At 45.2% G+C, this 26,226-nt stretch overlaps 3 protein-coding genes and 1 long non-coding RNA gene across 5 annotated transcripts in view; 1 reads left to right on the top strand and 3 right to left on the bottom strand.

The window, feature by feature from the left end:
* The window catches only part of unk (RING finger protein unk), a 41,573-nt gene extending 29,888 nt beyond the window's left edge, over nt 1-11,685 (bottom strand). For both annotated transcript variants that reach the window (XR_011896143.1, XM_050173924.3), the window contains exons 1-2: nt 11,533-11,685; nt 11,226-11,438 (exon numbers count right to left, since the gene is read on the bottom strand). Coding sequence is in view for 1 of the 2 variants with exons in the window: in XM_050173924.3 (XP_050029881.3) it covers nt 11,226-11,438; nt 11,533-11,666 (347 nt within the window). In the remaining variant the exon portion in view is untranslated. The remainder of the gene's footprint in view (nt 1-11,225; nt 11,439-11,532) is intronic.
* Nucleotides 1,830-5,441, top strand: LOC140219885 (putative nuclease HARBI1). Its single transcript, XM_072289972.1, has 3 exons — nt 1,830-2,682; nt 3,529-3,667; nt 4,659-5,441. Exons 1-3 carry the CDS (start codon nt 2,335-2,337, stop codon nt 5,174-5,176), a joined length of 1,005 nt encoding a protein of 334 aa, XP_072146073.1. The 5' UTR covers nt 1,830-2,334; the 3' UTR covers nt 5,177-5,441.
* LOC140219886 (uncharacterized) lies at nt 5,166-9,484 on the bottom strand. Its single transcript, XR_011896144.1, has 2 exons — nt 8,822-9,484; nt 5,166-8,760 (listed from the first exon to the last, which is right to left on the bottom strand). It is a non-coding gene; the product is annotated as an uncharacterized lncRNA (long non-coding RNA).
* A 1,027-nt stretch (nt 11,686-12,712) lies between the features above and the next one.
* The window catches only part of RNaseZ (ribonuclease Z), a 28,764-nt gene continuing 15,250 nt past the window's right edge, over nt 12,713-26,226 (bottom strand). Inside the window, exons 16-22 of the mRNA XM_050173923.3 lie at nt 25,818-25,959; nt 23,436-23,584; nt 20,838-20,925; nt 19,013-19,133; nt 17,377-17,455; nt 15,336-15,480; nt 12,713-13,086 (exon numbers count right to left, since the gene is read on the bottom strand). Of these exons, the coding sequence (XP_050029880.2) occupies nt 12,913-13,086; nt 15,336-15,480; nt 17,377-17,455; nt 19,013-19,133; nt 20,838-20,925; nt 23,436-23,584; nt 25,818-25,959 (898 nt within the window). The 3' untranslated portion in view covers nt 12,713-12,912. The remainder of the gene's footprint in view (nt 13,087-15,335; nt 15,481-17,376; nt 17,456-19,012; nt 19,134-20,837; nt 20,926-23,435; nt 23,585-25,817; nt 25,960-26,226) is intronic.

Below are 26,226 nucleotides of genomic sequence, written 5' to 3'. Positions count from 1 at the left end.
CCGCACCAGATATGGATCAGCGGGTGCAACACACCGATATCGGTGCAGTGGAAAATTTTCATTCGGTTAGCAATCAGCATGCTGTTTGCAGCAAGTTGGGTGTGCTGGTGGAAGGATTTGGTCTGGTACAACTTTTGGGAGACAAGATGGACGGCATTGTTAATGGGCAACCCAAGCTTTTCCAATGTCCATGCAAGTGCATTTCCAAGTCATGGTTGTGCCAATCTTAGAGTAGCTAACAATTACTAAAATTTGGTAAGAGATACTAAATCGATTACTCAAGCTGGTGACTATTACGATTCGCAGTCTCTGCTTTGTGGGGATGCTGTCGACAGGCACACTGCTCTACATAGTCACAGCAAGAGAGGTATGCACCACAAATTTTTATGAAATGCATTCATTAAATATTTGCAAATTTATGGCCAAAATTTCGGTAGCCGTTATACCTTGTTTGTATATAAGTTGTGCCACTGCTGTGTGGGTAGGTTCATATAGTTGATGCATTCGTAAACTCAGGCAATGAAAAATTGGTCAGTGGTTGTATTTGTTTTCTTTCAAAATAAGCTCTTGCCCTAATCTAGATGAAAATAAAAAATTGTAAACAAGGTCTAAAAATAAGGCAGTTTACTATAAAATCGTAAAGTGGGCATGTATGAAGCCGAATTTCAATGGCAGAATCACAGTAAGAAAACAAATTTATTTATTTTTCTTTACCTTTTAAGCCAATCATTTTAATAGCTATTTAGCCCCATAACCTGCACTCCTGAATAGAGATTAAAACCCAGGACAGTGCTGCTTAAAGGCAGCTTTTTACACAGCACTGACAACTTGCAAGAAAGGTGGACAACACAAGGCTAAGCAGTGTAATGTAGCAATTCTATTCCAACTCTGATTGTTCAAAACACTGTGTCAATGGTCCGACCAGCCATCCGCCTACATTATAGCCAGGATTGGCCCTTTACAGGTGGTGGATGACAAGAAAGCACCAGCAAAAGGGATCATTACATTATTACGGTCTTTTTACATTAGTGACTTGCGAATCATGAACATTGCAACACAAAGGTATCCACCACCGCTTCAGACACACAGCTGAAATTTACAATGCATGACTGCAAAGTTCCACGCCAGAGTATACCTTTAATTGTATGCAAATAGCTGCAATGACAAGTGAGTGAAAAAGAAAAAAGAAAAGTAGCTCAATCGTCAGGGAAGAGCCTCAGGTAAGCAACAGCTTCACAAAAGTGGTCATCGTTAGGAATATGTTTGCTACAAGTGCGGGCATCATACTTGGTATTCTCTTGTACTAAAAGCATTGCATCGTGCTTCCTTTCTTAGGAATCGAAACAACAGGCGGCACATTGGCCAACACCAACTGTAGTCTCATCACATTATTCGTCATACAAGCACAATAATATCTCATCACGATACTGACAACTATTTTTTTGGCATAACAGACATGCATATAAATGGGTTGAATATTTCTTGGTGACTGAACCAGTCAATGATATTGCTGAAATTACAGCAATTTAATGTTTTGGCTAGTTTCAGAACTTTTCTTTCTCAGGCATAAATAGTTGATGACATTTCTTTTTAATGTGGCATTTTAACTAGGGACTGGAGTGACACTTACGGCCCGAGCCTTTCGCAGAGGCGTTTGACAGTGACCGAGAAATATTGCGTAGATTGTTTCGGATCACAGCTTCAATTCTTATCTCGGACATTGCGACACATTTGAAATTACTTCTGGACAATGCTCCGCTTCAACGCAGCACAGCTGAGGCCTGTATTCCTTAACTTCAAAAGCAGCAGAAGATTCTTAATCTTGCACACTGGGGCCGTATTCTGTAGCGGTTCCTTTGGGAACCGGTTCCTTTGGGCTGTTGCCATTGGTCGGCGTTTCGTTGTCGTCATCCCTGGTGGGCGGGACGACAAATTTTGATGACGTCACACAGGTTGCCAATCTTCTGGAAAGGAACCGGTTCCCTGCTAGGAGAGGAACCGCGGAGAAGTGGTTCTCTCGAGGGTCGCGCGCGGGGGCGAGCATGATGTCGAGGGTTGCTAGGGCAACCGTGGCTGCCGGCTAACCTCGCGCCAGCTGACGAGCCGGCACCTAGACGAGACGAGACAGAGACGGCAATGGCGGCTCCTTTGGTTGTGTTGCTGGGGAGTGGCGAAAGACAACGACGCGACGAGAGGCAACGACGCGACGCGTTCGGCATGGCCGAAGAAGAGTTTCGAAGGCATTTTAGGCTCTCCAAAGACATAGTGTGACGTCTTTGCGATGAGCTGGAAGGACATCTCGGACCTCAAAGATTTCGTGGTGTCGACACTACGATGAAAGTGCTGTGCGCGCTGCGGTTTTTTGCCACCGGGAGCTTTCAACAGTGCGTCGGGAATGAAGAAGCGATTGCACTGTCGCAGCCTTCGGTCAGCCGGATCATTACAGCCGTCGCCAAGGCCATTACGGTTGTGGGCAAAGAAAAAGGATGGGTTAGATTCCCATCCACGGCGCAACAGAAAGCCGCCGTCAAGGAAGGCTTTCTTAGCCGTGGAAAAATTCCAGGATTTCTCGCATGTGTGGACGGGAGTCTGATAGCCATCGTTCGCCCTAAGAAGCTCGGCCCCGGCGAAACGGAATCGTACTGGAGCCGTAAAGGGTATTACGCCCTCAACTGCATGGTCGTGAGTATTGTTCATTGACAAATATTTTCGATATGTGATTGCGCGAGTGCACGTTGTAAAAAACTTCGTTTCGTTATTTTTCATCAATTGCCGGTAATACTTGCGTTCCTATTCGAGAAAGTAGCGTTTGTGTTGTATGTGTAATGACGACTTTGATCTTGGCAATAGAACCCGGCCGCACTTTTTCAGTGCTCTCTAATCACAGTTGAATAGCCTTTTCGATGCTACAATGTAAACACATTACGCGCGACTTAAACCGGAATAGACGCCGTAGCAGTGAAGAGAGTCTTCGTCTGCGAGCGATCCTAACAGAAGACGAGCCCTTGTGATTCTTACTCGACGTAAAACTAAAGCATTGTGGCAACAGACTGTAAACGTGAAAAGGAGCATCCCATCAATGAAAATGGTGTGAGGGAGAATGAGAATGTGTGGACACCCATTTGCTCTAGCTGTTAATACGGCACATGCTGTTTCCGCGTTCTTTCGCTTGTAATAGGCACTTTGTCTGAAAAAAAAAAAAAAAAAACACAGGTGGAACTCTTTAGCAGAATCTTATACAATATGGACGGAAGAAACCAAAGGAATTATTTTGCACATTGTGTTGTGACCGCACGCCATACATGAGCATGTGTACACATGCCAACATTGCATTTGCAGGTTAAGATGACATTGTTATCATGCTGATCATTAGTTCAACTGCCTACTGCGTATGTTGATATCTCTTTTTCTGTAATTGTGTTCGCTGACTGAACAGTAACTGATTGGCAAGTAGTGTTGTAAGCAAAAGATTGTGCCAGATATTTGTTGCAGTGGCACTGACACCTTCTCTTTGCTTTCCCTTATGAGGTGTGCGACGCGAAGCTGTATATCCTGGCAATTGACCCACGGTTTCCGGGATCGTGCCACGATTCTTTCGTCTGGAGCTATTCTGCATTTTGCCGCCGCCTCACTCGTGGCCTGTTACTTCATGGAGAAGTGTTGCTTGGTAAGTGCACCTAAAGTAGCAGTGCTTCTTCCACATGTAAAACATTCACAGACAAATAGTTTTGCATCCTAGCAAGCTTTAAGAAAGCGTGATTTGCTAGAAATGTGTTGTGAATGCAGCAGTACCTAATGAACCTGCAGCGACTATCGAGAGAAACAAGTCTCTCTTAAAAGGCAGATATTTGTACCAGCATGTATACAACAGCTGACATGTTATGCTGTTTATTGATTAATTTCAATACACTGAATGCCACGTGGAGCGTTACAGGCAGGAGTGGAATTCTACAGAACACGTCAAAATGTCAGTTTTCAAGTATGGTGGAAAAGGGTTGGTGACAATGGACTCGGGGACCTGGTCCCTGTCCTTGGAACAAAGGAATAAGCGTGTGCGTGAAACTTTCGGCATCGACGTTAGTGATCGGTGTAGTATATATTGTAGAATGGTGCAAGTTGCGCTATTTTTCTTTGTGTCGCAATGTGTGCGATTTTTTTTGTTGCAGCGACATGTGGTGCTGGAGTGATTAGAAAGGATCAAACGGGTAGCTCGATTTTGGGTACCTTCATGAGAAGAGGTACGAAAGGTAGAGCAAGGATCCCAGATACTGGCAGCATATTCGAGAGTAGACCTTAGAAGTGTTTTATAAAATAACACTTCTGAAGAGAGAAGAGCTAATAAGTTTTAGCGGAGGATGTACATTTAGGGAGGGGCAAATGGGATGAACGGAGCAGAAAACCGCGAGTATGAAATAAATATTACATGTCCAACTTAACCTGAGAATGAGATTTGCAGCCAAGACAACAGGTGAAATTGGGCTTTTCTTTAAAATGAGTCAAACTTTCTTTACAGCTTTCCGGGAAGGTAAATGTTTGATAGATATTGCAACAATAAATCCAAGACCCGCTCCTGTTGTAAAAGGGCCCTGGCGTAGACTGTGTTCTTGCATTGTGCCTTAATGTATCCATTTCGTTCACTGACATGCAACACTTTACAGGGGACTCTGGGTACCCGCTAGAGCCATGGATCATGACTCCTGTGCCTGGTCACCCAAATCGCCTCACGGCAGAGGGGCGCTATAATGAGGCACACGCCTCAATGCGAAATGCCGTTGAGCGGTGCATAGGAGTCGTCAAAAGCCGCTTCCGATGCCTGCAGAGGCATCGGGTGCTCCACTACTCGCCTCAGAAAGCAGCCACTATTGTTGCAGCTTGTGCAGCGCTGCATAACCTCTGCCTTGCAGCAGGCGTGCCTCTGCCAGACGACCCAGATGACGACGGTGCACATGACGACAGCGCACAGGAGCCAGCCCAGGCACAAGTGCCGCTTCAAGTACAGGTGCCACCGCAGGCGCACCCTGTACAGCCTTCTCGAGCTTTGTTTCAAAGAGGCCGTGCGGTGCGTGAACCCATAGTTGGTGTGTTTCGGCTGCCCAGAAATTTGCGCATTGCCTACCTGCAAAGTGTGCGCCGGTGCATTCGCTGGCAAATGAAGCGGAGACATGTGCTGGTGTAATATGTTTTATTTTTCTTTTCATGAAAGTAAATAGGCCGTGCACTTCAACATAACACATTGCGTGTGCTCACATGTGGCTAATCATAGTATGCTGCATACTGCAGTAGTGAAAAGCACATGATTTGTCTATGTTGAGCATGACAGATACACATGCAGTGACAAATAACCATGTGCCATTATGTTACTCCTTTGCTTTGTTCACTGTGCTTTTGAATATTGTCTCGCCAGGGAATTTTCTTTAAATAAAGGTTATTTCCAAGGTGAATGGCAACCAATCTTGCATTGTTAAATATTGCTTTGCAATGCCTATTTTACTGTGCAGTATGCATTGTTCCAAAGCTGTAGATGTCTGTTCATGTGTGACACGCAAGAACAGCATGAGTTACACAGCAACTGAAATGTCGTTCAGCAATCTGTATAGCACATATTGAAACGTATAGCAACAAACGAGACATGTCAAGCACTTATTGGAGCAGGATTTCTTTAAATAGCAGACACTCATGCTTACTACTGCTTTGTTTAAACTCAAGAGTTGCTTCAACATTGCATTTCTTGCACGCATGATTTCACATAATGCTCGTAATTGCTGCTTAACAAGGTGCTAGAATATAAACAAAATCATGACAGTGAAACATTTCTTTATTTTTTTATTCATTGGGTACCTGCTTCGTCATTCAGGCATTACAGCAGGGAGGGTACAACTCATATAAATGAACACTCAAAATTACATTCATAAAGCATGGAAGAAATCATCATTTGAACAAATACAGACAGTGTCAGGTGGTAGAGTATTCCAGTCTCTTGTAGTACGAACATAGAAAGAGTAGCGGAAAGCGTCGCTTTTAACCCTCTATTGCATGGCGTCCCATATTTGGCACATACTGGTTACCATTCTTTTTTGTGTGTGTGAGATTCCCAGTTGAGAATGTGATACCGTCAGAGTAAATCTCGTAGTTATGCGCACTTATTATGGGCAAGTGCTGCCATCTCTTGAGTGATACACAAAACAGAGGTGAAGTAGATTTTGGGATGTGACGTGAAACTCGGAGGGGGCAAACACGAGCAATTGGTTTTTTTTTTTTCTCTGAAAAGTTCGACCGCAGAAACATAGAAAAATTATTGTGGCATATTTTTTGGCCTCGCCAATTCAAGGCAGTTACTAGTTTTCTCAATTTTGCCTGCAACTACAGCAGAGAAACCGAAATCGGTGTGTGCACAGTATGAACTTGAAATACAAAATATGATAACGTGCTGCCATCTGTTCAATAGCCCGAAGCTGCAGGTCACTCTATCACAAGATGTAATTTTGACGATCGGTACGGTGAGGGCGAATTGTCTGCCAAACAGCTGCCTGAAAAGTGAAAAGGAACTGAAATGTAAAGGAAGTGGTGCTTCAGAGGCACTCACAAGCGCGATAGATGACGTAGAGTTATCGTGTGTGCGTTGATACGATAACCGCGCCGTGACATTTCTGTCGAGCTTTGTTGGGAGAGATCCAGTCCAAAAGACTCAGCGCTGGTTTACCTCCGCCAAGGTGTTTCACGAAATTGATTGCCCCAGCGTAGTAAAGGTCCATAACAGGCACATGGGTGGTGTCGACCTGCTGGACTCTGTTTGGACTTTACTGCATACATATCAGATGTCGAAGAAATGGCACTTTCGAATTTTTACGCCTATGCTAGACTTATCGGTAGTAACAGCATGGGTATTGTACAGGAGGGTGCAGGAGCAGCTTAGGAGGAGACAAGTACTACCGCTGGCTCAATTAAAAGCAGAAATTGCAGAATGCCTTACCTCGCATAACAAGTGCCTACCCAACTAGCGACCAGGAAGGACTTCTAGTCAGGACATCGAATTCCATGTTCAAGTCAAAAAAGCACAGGGACCAGCAGCCGCAATGCCACCCAAAGACGACCGATCTGACCAAGTCAGCCACTGGCCAGAATTTGACGAGAAGAAACAAAGATGTAAGCGGCCACCTTGCACAAACAAGTCGTTGGTAAGATAGAGGAAGTGAAACATTCATCTGTGTCTGAACGCAGCAAACAACTGTTTCATTTCATTCCCCACATCACATTAAAAGGCCACCGTCCGTGAAGCTTTGTTTTCCGCCTATGGCAGCAAGAGCGCTCAGCCATCTTCATGGTGTGCCATATTTGGCACAAAGCTTTATCTTTATTATTACAGTCGTGTTTGTTCATTCAATCAATAATGAAAGCTGAAAAAATGACTTTCATAATTCATGCAATAGAGGGTCAAAAGGAATCTCACATATTTTTAATTTGTGATCTCGCCTTTTAGAAACATATGTGGGCGGCTGAAAATACAATTACCTGGCTATCCCCGTATTAGAGTGGTATATGTTATGAAGAAATTTTAATCTGAGATTTCGGCGACGGTGTTCAAGAAGATGCCAATTTAATGCTTTTTTGCTTTCTGTCATGTTAAGCATCCTGTCATAATTGCCAAGGACAAACCGAACTGCCCTGTTCTGCACTTTTTCTAGTTTATCTACAAGTTCTGTAGCATATGGATCCCAGCAAACACACGCATACTCCAGTGTACTGCGCACATGTGTGAAATACAGTTGCTCCCCAAGTTTCTGTGGCAAGCTACTAAAGTTACGTTTCAAAAAATCTAATGCTCCGACAGCCTTGTTCCTAACATGAGTAACGTGTCTGTTCCACCTTACATCAGCAGAAAAAAATACATCTAAGTATTTATATTCTGACACTTGTTCAAGAGTAGCATTATTTAAGTGTTACGATTGCTGTCGTATGAGCTCTTCCCGGTAAAGGTGACGTGGACACTCTTTTTCTCATTCAGTGACATTTTTCACACCATATGGCAATCAAATCCAAATCGTGTTGTAGTGCTTGTTGGTCAGATTCGCTGTTGATGACCCTATATACTATACAGTCATCTGCAAACATTGTAAATATTTATTTATTTATTTACATGTACCTTACAGGCCTTCGAGAAGGTATAGTGTAAATGGGGAAATACGGTAACATATTAGTATGGAATCGGGAAAGAAATAAACATCAGCATAATGAAAGGAGTACGCACAGAACATGGAAAATTATTACATTAGCAAATACAATATGTAGAGCAATAACAATAAATGGTAAACAACAACATAATAGCATAATAACATTGTAAACGTTTTTGCATGTTATACAGTGGTAAGTATTGTAAAGAAATTGGGACCACTGAAATTCTTTAACTTGTAGAAAAAATGCAAGAAAATTACAAAAGACATAACGTGTTTAGACGGTTGAAACGGCATATTGATCGTTTAGCAGATTGCGAAATGCAGTGTGTTTATATTGGCATGCAATGGTATCTGGTAGTGCGTTCCATAAACGGACCGCACGGGGTAAAGTTGAAAAATTAAAAGCGTGTGTGTTGCCATAAATCGCGACAGCGCGTCGACTTGGCGTTGACCTATTGAAACTCATGCGCTGATGTTCACCTCTTCGTCGGGCTCGAAGAACGGCGGGCAGACTCCGATGGCGCTCGCCCTTCCAACTAGGGAGAGGACGCGCCCTCGCGGTCCGGGCAGGCTGCCTCCTCCGGTTCCTCTGTGATTAACACGTTTGTTAGAATATGGTGCGCAAAAGCTCCATCAACGAGTGTGCTTACCTGCTTTCGGCGTGCAAGGCGGCTGCATCACGGCGGGCGTTATACACATCTTTCTTCCACACGCCGCGCCATTGGGCTGCAGTTTTCACTGCCGGGCCCTCAGCGTTCAGCAAGGCAGTCACTTGCTGCCAGAGCTCCTCCTTGCGCGCCGCCGTCAGCTGTTGACCCAGCACACACGACGCCTTCGCAAGGTAGGGGTGCTCTTCAACAAATGACACGAGTATATCGCGCTGCCTCGCTCAAACACGAGGACCCAGTTTCGGATTCGGCGCGCAAACTGGCAAGTCCAAAACGTAAACAAAGCGAGGCAACTTGTTTGCATAACGTATGGCACACCACCTAGCGACTAAATAAGAAAACAACACAAATAAAATTACAACTCCCAGTAGCGGTCTGCGCGGCAAGCTCACATTTATTACTGAAAATATATTTGCAAGTGTTCTATACAAAGCAATGTTTTTTTATCAAACCAGCAACATCCTTTAATTGCTATACCGTCCCCTAAGTACAAACAAAAATGATGACGTGATCTTCCGGCAGACCGCCGCTCGTTGATTGGTTCCCCTCACGCCGCCCCGTTCCACTCTTTCTCCGAGTGACGTAATCCAGACGTAACAGCCAAAGGGAACCGGTTCCCAAAGGAACCGCTACAGAATACGGCCCCTGCTATCTTGGAACAAAACGGAAAAAACAATGCATGGTCACGATCTGCTTTTAAGGTTGGTTAATTCTGTGGCAATTAAATCCATTAACAATACACAAAATGAACTTTTATTAAGGCTACTAAGAGCAGCTCTTGCACAATGAAATGCGAGCTCTAAACAATTTTCACTCAACTTAACATAAGCTAAATTATAATACGTGTCAACAATGTCGTTTTTGCCATTTTTATGTTCCCGTCAATAAACGAGCTGAAAATACAGCTTAAACATCCATTTCAAAAATTAATGGGCAGCTTCGTACCTACTCACAAAGTCCTATAAAAAAAATAATGAGAGAATACTATAATGAGAGAACACTGAAAGTGGCCCACATAAAAAAAAAAACAAGTTTTTCTAAATGTGGATGGCCACCCAGAAACAGCAACTAAAACTAACGATCTTGTTTTCAATGCAGCACCGCCCGCAACATTAACAGCCACGAACTAGGCAAAAACGAAACCGGAACCACTTCCCGACTACTTCCTGTTGTTCGATCTCGCACTTAGCGCACCTCACGAACACAATATTTCAAACTAATATTTTGAGCAACTACTTTCAACTCATGCGATTCCTTTTGTTTCACCTCCGCCAAAAGCTTACTGAATTTGGTCACGAGAACGGAAGCTCTATCCGTGACGCAATCGTCCCGGACGTGCGCGACTCATCGGCAAGCCATCTAGAGCACGCAGACGGCTTCATTTTGTTTCGTTTCTCTTTCTTTGTCACATGCAGCTCACGCTAGACGTGCCAAGAAAGTATCATGAGGAACGGCATGCTACCACTCGGCAATGCAACGGCAACCTGTGGACACGCACAAAGTAGCAACGCTCGACGCAAATCTGTTTCCACTTTCCACATTAGGCGTTGGGGCGGCCCTTGTGACTGAAATTACTGTTCCGCTTAGCAACAAATCCCGACAGAATCGCAACTAATCAACACGCCGCAGCGAACTGGATTTTCGCGACAATTCGCGTCGATGTCGCCAATACGTCCACTGAACGGAACGAACAGCTGTTGTTGCCATGCGAGGAATGCACCGCCGACTCGCGGAAGGAATAACTGCGAAAAAAAGCAACGCACGCAGAAAAAAAAAAAGTTATACAGGAGGTAGCGGGCGGGGGGAAAACGCGAGCAACGCCACAGCGGCGACGGGCCTCGGCCGTCTACCGCCCGCTGAAAAACGCTGGCGCGTCAGTGGCGTTCAAGCAAATCCCGGAGTCTGTGGTTAACGCCTGCCCGCAGGCTTGACGTCGAGGCCGCGTATCGTAATTCTTTCACGTAATTTCAGGGTACGCCAGCGTTTATAACGACGCTGCATTTCTCTAGAGAGAGAAAAAGAAAATGTTTCCGGAGCACGTAGCTGGGAGGGAAGGGCCCCCACAGTTTTCGCCCTTCCCGATTGGCCAGTTGCCGCGTTACGTCACCATTCGCGCCAACATGGCGTAGTCAAACAATATGGCCGACATTGTTTACAAGTGCTTTTAGTACGCACATGTCCACACTTTGGAGCGTTTTTAACGCGACGCGCGAGCAACGCGCGCGAGCGATATTGACGCCCGCGTGCTCTAGAAGAACCGCCGAAGCCGCTGCAAGCAAATTCGATGCCGCGAAAGGCCGCGGCCGTGCAGCAGCGCGCCCGTCAAAACAAACTTTGAACGAACGCTGCATACATGGCCGCACGCGAGAACGTCAGCCGGACTCACCCGTCACCGTCGGGGCATATCCCCGTCGTCTCGTCGTAGTTTGTGCAGTACACATCAGGGCTGTAGTTGAAGGTGCCGTCTCGCGCGAGCCGTATGGGTCTTCTGCGCCGTTGATTCTTGAAGTGCCAGTGAAAGCATGTGAACGGCTTGTGCTGTGTGCACTTGTGCTGCACGAACAGCGGACACTGCTCGACACGGAACTCCTTCAGGTAACTGAAACATCCAAGCGAGACGGCGCTGCGTGACAACCCGGCGCTCACCGCGTTGCCCGGACTCCGTGGGAGCCCTGACAAGCCCTGAAACTTACTTGTAATGGTTTGGTTTCTCCGTTTGTGTAGGCAGCGCAGCCTTCTGATCAGCAGTCGACGGCATTTTGGATGCCTCTTGCCAGCCCGCGCACTTGGGTTGCGCATGTGACGTCAGGCTTAGCCGAACCACCATTGGTCGCGTCGCGTCACGTGGGCTGGTTTATTTATGTTTTGGTTGTTTCACATGGCATTTACACGCATCCTTCGCTTGCCTCGGTACTCGGCGGAGTTTGTACTGGTTCCTGGTTATCCCACGCAAAACAAGTGCAGTACCTGCGGTGCTCGTCTTACGTGCGCTATGGAGGGGGACACATTTGCAAAGACGCGTCACTGTGACGTATCGCGAGTTGAGAAGCGCGTTCGCGCCTACGCTCAAGCACCAGCGATGGGGCACGATGTCACCTGTCAAGTTGCCCAGCTGATTTCAAGTGTCAGGCCGTCGGGCATGTTTGGCCGTTTTTACGCCTTCCTCGGATTTCTATTGAACGACCTGTGCGAGGATGTACGAGATCGAGTAATGTATGTACGTCACCTTTGCTACCTACGAAAACATGGCAGTGATACTTAAATATAGTACGAATCGCTTTGCCGGTGTTTCGTGTGGCCAAAACAAGGCGCCATGCAGTTGTGAACATTATGGGAACGCCCTTCATATGCGTTCTTTTCTTTGTAACTTTTCTCCGTATTTTTTACCGTTCGTTGTTCTTTTACTTTTAGCAGGTTGCGTTGTATGTCGCAAAATATCGCTTCTTTCGGAATGCGGGCGCTATATCTTTATTTTGCTTTTGTTTTTCTTCAGTAGTTGCAACCGATATATTTGTTTTATCGAAATATCGTCTTTTTTGTTGTACAGTACCCCCGATTCTTAGTTTGGCCCCCATAATTAACCCAAGACAAAACGTTCATTTCCTTCGATGCCGTTTTATTGGTCAGGTGGTGCGATGCTAGCTATCACTGTGATGCTGGGACAGAATGTGGACGTTAGTTACCCGGCTTAACCGCTCTCGCGCCATCATAAGAGAACACAGCTTGCGATGTTCGATCCGTCGCAAAATGCAACAGATGTTCAAGGTACTACTTACGTACCTTGATTTTGCTCCCCCCCCCCCCCTTCCCCCACATCCCCGACTTGGACGGTGGGGTCCAGTGTTGAACAGGTTAAATAAAAACAAATACATGTTTGCAAGTTGGCTGTATCAGCATTTATTTACCTGTTCGTACATATCCTAGTCATTTACGGTTATTTTTGCGTCTTGTACATACAGAAGATGAAATCAACATTGACAATGTACAATGTAGCGCTAAAGCAAATGTTCAGCCGGCGTGTCACATACACATTACACATACAACTTATCTACACGATTCACACGAATTCATCGCTATTGAGCAGATGTTTGATGCTTGAGGTCTGGCGTGCGCATCGACGCGTTCAGCAGCGCTTTCTGGCGCAGCTTCTTTGCAGTCTTTTCTTGCATTTCTTCGTAGTGTTCAGCAAACAGGCTCTTCAATGCTGGGAAGAGCAGCGGTAGCACGGGCAGATCGCTTGGCCGCACCTGCAATGGTTCGTGCATCATAAACCCTTCGCAGCACTACACCTACAATAGTGTGCTCTGCTGTAACACCCAATAATCGCAAGAACTATCAAAAGTGGTTGGTTTACCTCTTACACCCTGACTTTTTTTTGCCTGAAGAAAAACACTGAATTGCAGTTAGAAATACTTCTATACTGTCAGAACATTCAACATTAGTCTCTCATTACTTAGTAGCCCTGAGTGAAATTCTGTGGGCTCATTAGGAAAAATGAATGTGCGTCTAGCACAAAGGCCTTTACATTTGCATGTTTTCACCCTGCACAGGTACTGACTTGGCAGGTGAACAATCTCGTATCTCGTGGCATCCTGTATAACACTCAGTATGCCAGTAACGAAATTTCACATGCCAACACCAGCACTGCCTAACTAGCGAGAAACCCGCCGTAGTTGCTTAGTGGCTATGCTGTCGGGCTGCTAAGCACGAGGTCACAGGATCAAATTCCGGCTATGGCGGCCACATATTTATGGGGGTGAAATGCAAAACACCTGTAGTACTTAGATTTAGGTGCACGTTAAAGAACTTCAGGTGGTCCAACTTTCCGGAGTCTTCCACTACGGCGTGCCTCAGAATCATGTAGCGGTTTTGGCATGTAAAACCCCATAATTTAATTGTAAATTTCAACTAGTGAGAAGTAACAGATGCAGTGTTTTACGTCGGCAAGTCCACTGCTTATCTTGAGACACATGTTTCCAGCTTCTGACTAGACTGGGGCATTAGCGTGCCAGAACATGGGAACACATGCGTTCCGCGCAACAGACACGGACGGAATTTGGCCGGATGCATAGGACTAAAGCAGCGGACATTGCTACAGGTATGCGTCTGACATTGCTCAAAGAATCTTGGCAGTTTTATGGCGTGTCTACTGGATGGTACCAGCATACTTTAGTTGCACTCTCAAATTACTGTAGCACCTCCTGATAAACAATGGTTACCCGTTGCTGACACGACGACTGCAATTGGTGCACCCGAATGGATGCAGCTGCGTGAATTTTGGAGCGCTCGCCACCGTTGTAAGCACCACGGGCAGAGCATCATTTTCCGGAGTCTGAGAGGACAACAAAATGCCATGTTTTTTGTTGGGTGGCTACTTACAACATCAAAATCAGCATTTCTCTCGAAGTGCCCCATCTGAATTTAGGGCCTCGGATTTGGTACGTCGTTAAATCATGACAGCAGCAAAGAAGTTAAACATTCTTTTTTCCACGCATCTAAAAAATACTGGTTATAAGACCTGTTCTTCAAAACTGCATACGCACACTGTGTTAAAAAAAAATAAGTGCCGGAAGATACTACGGCAAGATGGATAAGCGGGCTACTTCGTTGACGTTCATGATGGGAACTGTTCAAGTGCAATGAAGGTACGGAGGAACGAGTGCCTTATCCTGCCATTCCTCTGGTCTTCCATCTTTCTGTGGCACTTGAAAAGTCCTCATGATGCTGAAAGAGAGAAGTCTGGGCACTAGTGCCTATGGGACACAGGCAGGTTAGCCAGTGTAAACTGGTTGGCTACCCTGTGCTCGGGTAAGGGGGGCAAAGTGAATTGAGGATGATAAGCATAGTATAGTGGTTTAGGCAGCATGGGAATGATGGTCAGTACTGCGGGAATTTGCCTAAACATTGTCCTTCCGGCTTCAAATGGCTTTGTTGCTTTGCAAATACATCATTTCAACAAAGTATTGCTCTACAAATGCAACAATTTGCAACACTTATGCACGTGTGCGCACCCTTATCGCCTTCTACGCAGAGAAAAATGGATTGCTTCAAAATTTGGGCCAATAAAGCCACAAGGACGTTCTGAAGTCACAAGCACTAAGGTTAGATAAGCCCATGCACCAACCTCCACTCCCATGGTTGCTGGGCGACTGCAGCGCCAGAGCTCTCTGGTAATTTTAGCAAGAAACTCTATGGTGCCAGCATGTTGCCATGTGGCAAGTCTTCTTTTTTTTCCTTGTTGGTTAATGAGTTATATCAGGTAAACTTGCGAACTGGTCAGGTTTGTCCAAGTGTAATGCACACGTGAAACGGTCTGTTCCGCTACAGTAGTCGGAACGGTGTCTGGATTTCAGATGCAGCGTTCACATTTGTGCAGACTATAATACAGACAACAACAAATGGTCAATGCTTTCAATGAAACTCCGCCACTTATGGAGGTGATGTTTGTTGTTATGAGACAATGCAAAATTCTATATGCACAAAGCAGTGTGCACACCAGCATGTGGTCGAAAGCGCAGCCCACGCTGCCGTGGAACTTGTCCGAGATGAGGGGCAGCTTGGCGTAACGCTGGCTGAAGTGGGTCAGCAGGGTGAATTTGGCTTCCATCCGCTCGCCAACCTCAATCGCCTGGCTCGTCGTGCTGCGCAAACAGTGCAGTGTCAGGTCACGCTCGGTTGTAATTGTTGGCAGTCAACGTTTAAACAAAGATAGCTCGTGCAACTCGACGGCGTCTGCGATTGAATCAGTTCATGGCGTTCCACAATTACTCCTTGCAGGGGAAAAAAAATATGAGGATGCAACAAGCACCAGATGCTAACAGACATCTTATCGTGACCTCGTGTATCCTGACACACCAGATAAACGAAATTAGAAGAGGAATCTGGAAATCAGCCCCAATCATGCCTGTTCAGCCATCACTTCTGCATGCAATGCTAAAAATAACTAAGTTGTTTACTTGACAGCAGTGTGGTTGAACACAACTCCTCATGCCACATCTGCAGTGGTCTCCACTTTCATACACGACAGCACATTTTTTCTAACTCCGGATGGCATCCATAAGCACGTCGACAGCGTGATTAAAATGTGCCCAGAGTGCTCGATCAACACTTGGCTGCATATTGCCGAGATCAGAAAGCAACTTGTAACTTCAGCAATGTTCTGACAGACTTCAGATCGCGAGGCGTTTTCTGTCTGTACAGCGACGGCATTAGAAATGCGATGTGGAATAGTGCAGCACACACCTCTTAAGACAAACCCAGTTAAGCCTAATTTTCAAATATCAGGAACAATGTATGAACATTTGGTAGGCTTCCCACGGATTCAAAATAAAAAAAATGAACATCCGTTTACAATTAATAGCAACTGGTTAAGTGAAACATCAGCAACCACCACTGACACCTGCTACTTGGCTCAGCGAAAGGCCTGTATCAGTAGACTAGGACGAAGCGACTCTGCTATCTACCCAAGAAGTAAATGGTGTGTCTGTCAACATAAACAACTAAGCCAGTATTGACAATGCTGTGTAAACCTGCAGCACTGGCTATAAAGAAACAATAATTGAGTAACTCTTCGACGTGCCTCTGCAAGCTGATAATGATGGTGCCCAGGAGTCCTAAGGACCAGTGGTGTTTACACATGATGCAGATAAGGCCTGAGTGCTTTGGCACTTTTTTTTTTTCAGCATCAGGGTACAGAAAAGATTTTGAGCAAGCTAGGTGAAATGTCAGCATTTCAGACAGTGTGCAATTTTCCAGAGTGGCGGCAAGAAACAATTATTTACTAGCTTAAACAAAAGTGCATAACACAATGCTTTGTATCACACAAATATAATAAATGTCTCTTGTAATATGTGCCTTTTAGTTTTGATGATGTTTCATTTATTGTTGTGTTGTGAATATTTGGTAAACTAGGAATAATAGATATTTAGTTTTCTGGATCAATTCCGTTAAGACAGCCTCAAAAGGCACCTTCAAAATCTGTTTTAACAGTCCCTTTCAGTTTGCCAAACAAATTTTCATGGTCCCTTTAAGTTTATCCTAATGGGAGTCTATTGTATTTAAAGGAAAGAGATGCAGACATTGTAGGTAGATGACAACAGCGCTCACTGTCTATACTTTGTATGCGACCTGTACCCATTGCAGTCAACTTCCATTAACTGCTGCCGGTGACATAACTAAGGTGGCCTCAAATTATGCAATTTTAAAATTAAGATTAATTCGATTCATTATGGATGAAAAAGGCATGTCGCGCCTCCAAGCATAACATTACACAATATGCACTGAAACATGGGTGAAATTCCTCTGTACAATATTTGGGTACGCACAAGTCAGTGGTTTAGCTGGAAGTGTATTTTATACATTACTGGTGCAAGCAACACTTTGCAAAGTACTACTAATATGATATTGACAATAGACAGATAACAGATCTGTCACACTGGATAACTGAAGAATGCATAGAAGGACTGCAGCGTCCATTTTTCTCCCTATTATTCATTCCCTCAAGTGACACCTCATTTTTCAACCTTTGTGACGTTCACCTGTGAGTCTTGACAATGGCTTCCTCGGCTAAGTCGTCCTCCATCGTTGCCTCATGGATGAGTATGTCGCTTCCCTTTCCTGTTTGGAGGACCAGGGCGTGAAACGAAAAACATGCACAGGTAAAACCAGCTTTCATGGCACAAGAAGGAAAATTGTCAGTGGAAAGACTACAGAATGTTCCCCTTTTACATTTGATTTACCTGGTCTTTATATAAACACCACGTGCAGCTAAGTTCCAAATGTTTTCCTAGAAGAAACGTCAAATTGGGCATGATGTCATGCCATCTGTTTTTCTAGCGGCATGTTCTGTATGAAAAAATCACAACTGCAAGATTTTCTGCACAGCCTCGCTTAAAGGAGGGCACTGGCAACAGTGTTAGGTTCCTGGGCAAATCTGTTTAAACACTGTCATATCCGCATCACTATATGCGTTTGCTACACCATGCCCACTTCAAAAGGTGCAAGCACATCACACAGCCGTTGTCAACAGTTCCACACATGAGCCACACCCTGTGTCACATGCAAATCAAACTCTTCTGACGACGTTTAGGCATCACCCATTCAGGTGAACTACAGTTCCCTTTGCAAATTTAGCAAGTACTGATCTCCATCAATGTTGCAAAGGGCATAATGCACAGCGTCGTCGTCCAGTGTCTCACTGGCCATGTCTGCATTTCACTTCAGTGCTGCCGTGTGGGTCTAATTTCTTCCCGCTTCTCCTCCAGGGATAGCAATATCCCAAGGTTCACAATACAGGTTAAGCTGCATCTGCAGACAGTGCTCTGGGAGGTTGTGTCCATCCCAAAACCAATACACCAATTACTCATGCCACAGACAACAACCTGCTTATGGTTCCATAACTGCAGCTGCCCCTATAACTGGGACGTGCCATTTAATTCCAAGTGCGTTAATCCTAACCATTTTCTGCAATATATATACTATAACCGACAGCTGAACTGTTAGTTCTTTTCTGCTTTTTTTTGTGTGTGTGTGTGTGTGCGCACAGGTGATAGCTTTTCATTTGTCAAAATTCTCTGTGGCAAGCGATTTTGATACACTTATTGTGCGTTACATTCTCTGACATACTTGAATGCTAAATTATATGTTTCAACCACTGCCTGATTGGTCAATAAGCACAATGTGCTTTGTCCGATCATCAGAATGTCGTTCGTAATGGTTAGTTTTTGCAATAAAACTGAATGATTGCTTGCTTGACGGATTGATGGACCGGCCTTACCTCTGCCAGTGAAAGTCAGTGATCGTCCCTTCGCATAGAGTGACAAGCGTTGTACAAAGCAATCATCTAACTGAGGAACACATGGCAGTAAACCACGTTTTAAAGTGATTCGGCGGCGCACAGTGAGCTTTTGCCGCATTTTCTGGCAGCCAATGTCGGCCGGAAGGGCAGACAATCTTGACAAGGAAGTAATGTGTATACATAAATCGAAAGTACACCACTCACACGTGGTACTTTCGATTGCGATCAAGCCTGATCGGGACAGAACTTTTTCAATTGTGATTGACTATTTTGGGCATTCTACAGATGGAGCCAATCACAATCTACAAACCTGATCCCGATCAGGCTCGATCACTATCGAAAGTGCCCCGGAAAACAGCAAAGGTCAGAGCACTGACCGGCTTCGATAAGGGCATCACACGGCATGGTGTCACCAGAGTAGGTCAGCTTCCAGCCCGTCTCTGCAGTGATGGTCACACCGTAGGCATTCTTGCAATGCAGAACCAGCACGGTGCTGAACTGGGCGTGTACACAGAGGAAAAGACAAAAATTAGAAGTGGGGCGGAAAGTGAAAAACGTCAGGCTCCATCTTTGTCCACCCAAGATTTGGAAGGGACCTGACAAAAAGCTACAGTAAGGGATCGTTCACACAGAAGACCCACAAAGTTCGCACAACCAAGTTGGCTCAGTTCTGGGTCAGTCTCTCTTGCTGCTCAATTTTTCAGTTGCACAACCGCAGTCGCAAACCTACTGAACCAATCAGCGGCGCAGGATGTACGCTAACGCTTAATTTACTTGACGATGGCAGTGCGAGCTCAGTGAGCGGCACATATTGAGAGACATTTTGGTGCAGCAAGGGGCGGATTGCAATTCCCAAGGTGAATATCGGTCACCGTGAGTCAATCCTTGGTACCCAGTCGCAGTCAGTCATGCGACCTCCGTCAATCGCTGTTGTGAATGTGCCCTAAGAAGCTTGATAGTGCCTCGGGCTCGTGGGTACATAACACACGGCAGCTGAGAGGCAGTAATAAATCAATAAAATACATAATTGCAGCAAACAGTGAAATGAAGTTGGAAACATACAGACACAAGTAAAACAGTATACAGTAGAGCCTCATTGATATGATTCAGTTACGTATGATTTCCAGGTGCCAATGTTCCCAATCGAGAACACAAAAAATTGCTTAACCGAGTCGTGCTTTCTTGCTACTGGCTCACACGTTCAAGAAAAACACAATCTTTTGGAACCAACATTCAGTACATTGCTAAAACTGCGATCGTATGGTACGTTTTCCGGTCGCTAGATCGTATGTGAATAAAAAAAATTGTGAAGCACGCGCAATCTGGAACAGCAGCCGCGACTGCCTCACCGCAATGCTGGCGCGCCTGTCTCACTTAAAAATAACGCCTCACACTCAGCTTCTTATCCCGGTACCAGCAAATCACCTCCCAAGTTGTCGCACGCCACGTTCACAGCTATCCCCGCCAACTCTATTGCGATAAGCATCTTCACCTATCTGTTTCACAGCGGGGGTGCCGTTGGAGGCGTACTGGAGGCCTGTGATAGACGATAACCCAAACACGTGGCCATTCCCTGCTGCAGGCGGCTCAATGTGAGCATCACGTTTCGCCCCGCAATGGCAAAACAACAAAACGCATCTCGGGCTACCAGAGCATCACCAGCTTGATGTGTATCGGTGTCTCATGCTGCACCAATTCGCACCACGCTTCGCATTATGTAGGTGTCAACTATTACAATTAGGTCTGTCACATTTTTTTTAGTTGCTTCAGATTGTACATTTTCCCAGTTAGTATGTTTCTTCTCATGTTTATTTTTTCCAAAACGTATGGACGAGGTTCTACTGTATATATTACGTAGTACGTCCGCAAGCGTTCCCCCAAAAATGGAGGAGATACTATAAGAACACATGTTCAATTTTCAGAAGTCAAAAACAAAACCACAAGCAGTACACCAAATTGAGCATAAGTACCTTACATAAGGCAGCTTCAAATGCTGAATCAAACACCAATATTATTTTTTTACTCAACGGCAAAAAAAAGAAAAACATATATGCATCACTTCAGTGATCGGACACGGTAAGGACCCGCGAGGAAACACAGCAACATTTCACATAAAATGAGATAACAAATCTGCAGACTGCCTAAGAAGAAAACATTGTTGTCTATAACACTGCAAGAAAAAAGCAACACAAACCAACTCACGTCTTTAAGCTTTAACTTCTGCAGCAACTCCAACTTCTCTGGAGATGGTGACACTTGGTCGTAAAGCAGCAAAGCATTGTCCACATACCTGGAAGAGGGCATGGGAGTGAAAAACATAAGTTGCGCTATATGAGGATCAACTGTGTCAAATTCACCTTCATCAAAACATTAAGCACCCCTAGGAGCACGTTCAATCAGAAATTTTGCTCTCAAACGAAGTGACAGTTCTGAGGTAATAAGGAACATTCTCCTACAAGAGTAAAAATAAAACAAAAGAATAGAGTGCACTGACAGCCAGAACTACAGACACATTGTGTGATAAAATATTACTTTGTCCTGCTCCCTGGAATCCTTTGCTGATGCTTACGGTAGAATTGGTTGGTTCTTAACGTGCTCCAACTTGCATCGCTACAATTTGAAACCTGCTCTAAAGTGAAAGAAAGCGTGCTGAAGCCTAATGTTGAGCGATTCGCCAGAGGACACATTGCTACTGCTAAATTGACAACAGAAGTTGCAGCAGCAGCTTGGCGGAAACACCACAATGAACTCAATCCAGCTCCCAGGTTAAAAGTGGAGTGCCTCGAAGTGCTCTAAGAAATGGCAAAAGCTATCACAGTTGATGCCTTTTCCTCTCCCTTCTAGATGTGCAGTGGTTTTGCAGTTCAGTCTATAGGGCAGTATAAACAGCCACAACTCCTCAAGTCTGATTTGTTTTCATTAAAGGCTACTGCAAAGAACTTGGCAGTCCACTACAGTAAAACCTCGTTAAACCGTACCCGCTTAAACAGTAGTTTCGTTTTAAAGTAGTAAATTCATTTCCCCAACTCATCGGCCATTGAACATAATGTGTTTTGTATCCGCATAAACCGTACTAGCTTATTGCGTACGCATCGGTTAAAACGTAGCATTTTCACTTCTTGTCGCACAAACACAGCGGTGTGTTGTCTCCATCGGGCGGCCCGGCAGAACAACAAGCCTCGGAGATCAAAACAACGGCCTCCAAGCGTCCAGCGCGTTTGTGCGTGACGCCATATCAACATCATTTCAGCGCCGTGCCTGAGAGCGTTGTGGTGTCGTGCAAGACAGGACTCTCGCCATGCCGAAGCTCGGAAAAAATAATACGGCGGGTGCTCAGCATGGAAGAAAAATTAGACATCGTCTGCGCTATCGAACGTGACATGAAGAAGTCGGCGCTGGCACGCGACAGGGATCTACTGTTGACTACAGTGTGTGGCACTTGGAATGTGAAGAAGTTGCTCAGCAGCGTTGCTGCGACCGCAAAGAGGTGTCGGCTACGAGGTCCCACTTTTCGTCATCGTTGCCTCTGTTGTTGCCGAAGTGTCGACTAGCAACAGTGATTCGGACAACACGGAAAGCAACAGCACAGGCAATTCAGGCCCGACAGTGGCAGAAGCTGCGCATTACATCAGCCTTATGAATGCAATCGTCGCAATGAGAACAGCACTCGCCAATGAAAAAGGCGCCCCGGGACTTCTGCAGCACTACTGCGCACGTGCATGAAGAATACGCAATGCCAACGAGTAATCTGCCATATGAGTGTTTGCCGAGAAGAGGGGGCTGGCTGAAAAGGTGGCACGCAGCTTCAGTAAGTTTGAGGTCGCTGTCGTTGTGCTAGGCCACCGTGGCTTCAAACGAAAATAACACTTTTGTCGCGCAAAATCAATAAATACTGCATGTTTTTTTCCCTTTTATCGCACTCTCTGAGTTCCGTGTTCAGTTTTCATTAATCTGCCCACGTCAGACCGGTGGGAAGGCAGTTTAGGAGGGGAGAGTGTGGATATTGCGGTGGCCATTTCGTTGCGGCGCCATAGCGCAGCATAGGAGCTGCATCGCGGCAAGGTCACTTTCGAACTTCGCGCACACAGGCCACCACTTTCCCTCTCTCTATTTCCTCCGAGGGTGTCGAACAGCAGCGGGACCATTGAAACACTTGCTTCTGTCCACCCCCAAACGGTCCAGTCACCCCTTTGGTTGGCCAGTCTTGCCGAAGGTCCTCGACCTGAAGTGGTAGCACACCTGTTCGCTGCTCCTGTTCTGGAGGCTACACCAAAGAGATGCGGCTCACTTCACGTGTGCGGTCGTACTGCGCCAAGTCGCCCTCGGAGGCTACGCCGCGCTGAAGAAAGATTGCCCTGGTAGCACGGTCGTTGGGAGCCATTGTTCCGTACAGAGACGCGTTACAGCGTTTTCTGATACTGAGTGCCATTCTTTATTTGCGGGAGCGTCAGCTCACAAGCTTCATGCCGATAGGGATTTAATAGCTATCAATCATCTGTACGGTGACGACACAACCACGGCAGGCTGCACTACTGCACTGTCGTCCGAGTCACAATCGTAGCTTTTTATTCCTTAAGCCGGCTCACAGTAGCCACATACGTTCTTATCACCAATAACATGGCGTGGAGTCATTCTAGTAAGTGGGTTGTTTTACCACGGAACATGTACCACAGCTGCTTTTGACGGCGCCTCGGCTTTTCGCTCTTACATGCAATATATATTTTATAACCGGCATTCTTTCAAGTTGGTTGGGCTGCAGCTCTAGCTGTTCACGAGCACAACATTTGCAAGACTTCTCACCTGAAAAGTTCCGCCACCGAGTCGAACGCCCGGCTACAGCGGGCCATCCACGGCACCATAAACCTCGGGGCCACCACGAGAAGAGGCTTGTAAGGGATGCCCAGAATCTCAAAGGCAGATTGTCTTTCTTTCAACACTTTGACCAAACCCTATGGAAAGATTGCGGGACAACCGTCAGATGATTAGCTTTCAATGTGCATTAAATACTGCACCATGAAAAAGTGGGGAAAAAGAAAAATTGTGGCACATCCATTCTAAAGAGATGATCGGCGATGTTATTGTGATTGGCAATATTTCTTAATATGGGTGTGTAATGGATGATGATATGTTTTATATGTTATGACGATTACAGTGATCGTTCTTTGTCTGTTTCGGCAAGGCTGCGCTGGCAGTTAGTCACCTGCATTTGCTTCAAGCAAGCGACGTGGGCCTCCACCGAAACGCCGGCTGATCGTCATTGCAAATGGCTATCCATCAAGTGGCTGCACTTGAAATGGATGGGACGCTATCGCTCTAACACATTTAAGACAACATACCACTCACGTCACCTTGACACATTCACTCTGGGCGACTGGCCAAGAATGGGCACATACCAATGTCACATATTCAGTGGCCCAAGCTAGTAGATGACTTAGGTCACTGGGTACATCATGGAGATTAGACACATAATGCAAAGTGGGTGCAGTTTCCTAAGAATGCTAATCACATTAAAATCGGAACCCTCTGTCGCAGAAGCAGGAAGAATGACAGCAAACAACTATGGTCAAGAGGCAACAAACCAAATGCGTGCAACTCAACAGCACTATTATTGACACACTGTTGCCCAGCAAAGAACACACTTTAGATTATTGATTTCTAGTTGGCTCGGCAGTAACCCATAACTCAGTCGTAAGTAACATTACCTGAATGGCGTTATACAAGATTAAGATTATTCAATTTTTTAACAAAACAGAGCACCCACATGAAGCCTATGTGTTCCGATACAGTCTTCGACTATGGCACCTCCTTATGTATGTATGTTTCCAAACCTTTCACTACACACAGGTTTAGCCCTCGGAACACCTGCACACCAAAAGCAAGGAACATTGAGGTGGTTTCCACAGACACACGCAGCTTACAGCTGAAACTGAAGTCACATACAGCGTGAATTCCTATTAAGAAGAAACTGGTCCTTGTCTCTTAGATTAACACTAACTGCTAAAATTTCACAAAATGTAACTAAATACAGCACACAGCTGACCTAGAGTGGCAAATTGTAAAAAGATGAACTAGACTGTGGACATTATGCATGCATTTCAAGTTGTAAGTCTAACACAACTTATCTATGAAGTTGTCTCATATTAATTAGGCTGATTTTGCATCAGGTTTTACGCATGCACATTCAGTGCAAGGTGTTGTGCACAAAAATACTGTCACTTTGAAATGTCCGCATTAAGAGAAGGTGTACTATTAACCTCCCCCATATGTTAAAAAAAAGTTTGGCTGGCCGATTGCAATTATGACTGCATTTTACTGTCCCACACGACTGGGGCAGCCTGTCAGTTCCATTCAATCGAAGTCAAAACCGCACTAGTTGGTGTACATACAAAGTACAAAGACAGCGCAAATTACACAACATAGAGAAAGAGGCACAGTGCCTGTCCTGTCTGTTCCTATTTCTCTATGTTCTCTAGTTTGCGCTGTTCTTGTATCACATATCAGTTCCATGAAGTGACCATCTCACTACAGTGATTACACCATGCCAGATGTCCAATGTGTGTATCTAACATACATTGACGTAAAGCTGTGGCCACGTGCCAACAATATAGCACAGCAATGTCATGAAATATCTTTCCGTTGGTGCATCGTAGCTTTAAGATATCTCGAGTTCTGAAAACTGTGGGAAAACTTGAGTACCTTTCGCACCACGTGCATGCAGCCTAGAGTTAAAAGACGCAGTGCATAAGCCACAAGCTAATTCACAGAGTGCATCCCACAGTTGCCAGCTGTACACACAGGCAGCAAAGCACCCGAGTGTTTCTCACAATTCCTGCATTTTAGTTTCGTTCCAATAACTTTTGCGGCCAGGCAAATTTGCCTACCTGAAATTACATTTACATTTCTTTGGTTGAAAACTGTATGTAACCAACTCAACTGCCACATTCCCTCTTATCGCACCAGCATATTGAAATTCCAGCAATGCATTTCACTTAACGCAGAAGCCTTCTGCAACTATAATCGTCTGCCGGACAAAAAGATATGAAGCTATCGGCGTCCACACCAACATGCCACCGCTTGATACCACCAGCACTAAGCTACCGATGCTAACACACAACAAGAAAGGGAAGGCACTGTCTTTTGTTCAATGCTGGCACAGAATGCAAGGCTCCTTCAATGACTCACCAAGTGATGGTCAGCATGAAGGTGCGAGATAAAGACGCAATCAAGTCGACTCAATATGTGCCTGGCACGTTCGATGCCATAGAACCGAACGAGCTGATTAAACGTGCCTTCGCCGCAGTCAAGAAGGATTGTCATGTCCTCACTGAAAATGCACACAGTAAAGCAACATTCAATACGAATCATTCAATCCAATTACTTAAACATAGATTTAGTGCAACAAACCTGACAGATCAAGGCATATCATTACACTAGCAGCTTTAATTATGCAGCACTCCTTGAGCAATGGTTTACTGAATTCCTTGACATTGATTTGAGTGAATTACTATGACATACTTCAAGTCATGGGAATGGCCGTAGGAAAGTGACAATAACATTACACATTAACAATATCAGTCGTCATCAAGCTGCA

The sequence above is a fragment of the Dermacentor andersoni genome, chromosome 8 (genome assembly GCF_023375885.2).
Source record: "Dermacentor andersoni chromosome 8, qqDerAnde1_hic_scaffold, whole genome shotgun sequence".
In the NCBI taxonomy this organism is placed as follows: Eukaryota; Metazoa; Arthropoda; class Arachnida; order Ixodida; family Ixodidae; genus Dermacentor; species Dermacentor andersoni.
This window is presented reverse-complemented; position numbering and strand designations above follow the sequence as displayed.

Excerpts from the sequence above, each read along its gene's own strand:
- LOC140219885 (XM_072289972.1), top strand. The coding sequence starts at position 2,335 with ATGAAAGTGCTGTGCGCGCTGCGGTTTTTTGCCACCGGGAGCTTTCAA. Across the intron at positions 2,683-3,528 it reads ACGCCCTCAACTGCATGGTC|GTGTGCGACGCGAAGCTGTA; the intron begins GTGAGTATTGTT and ends TTCCCTTATGAG. Across the intron at positions 3,668-4,658 it reads TCATGGAGAAGTGTTGCTTG|GGGACTCTGGGTACCCGCTA; the intron begins GTAAGTGCACCT and ends AACACTTTACAG.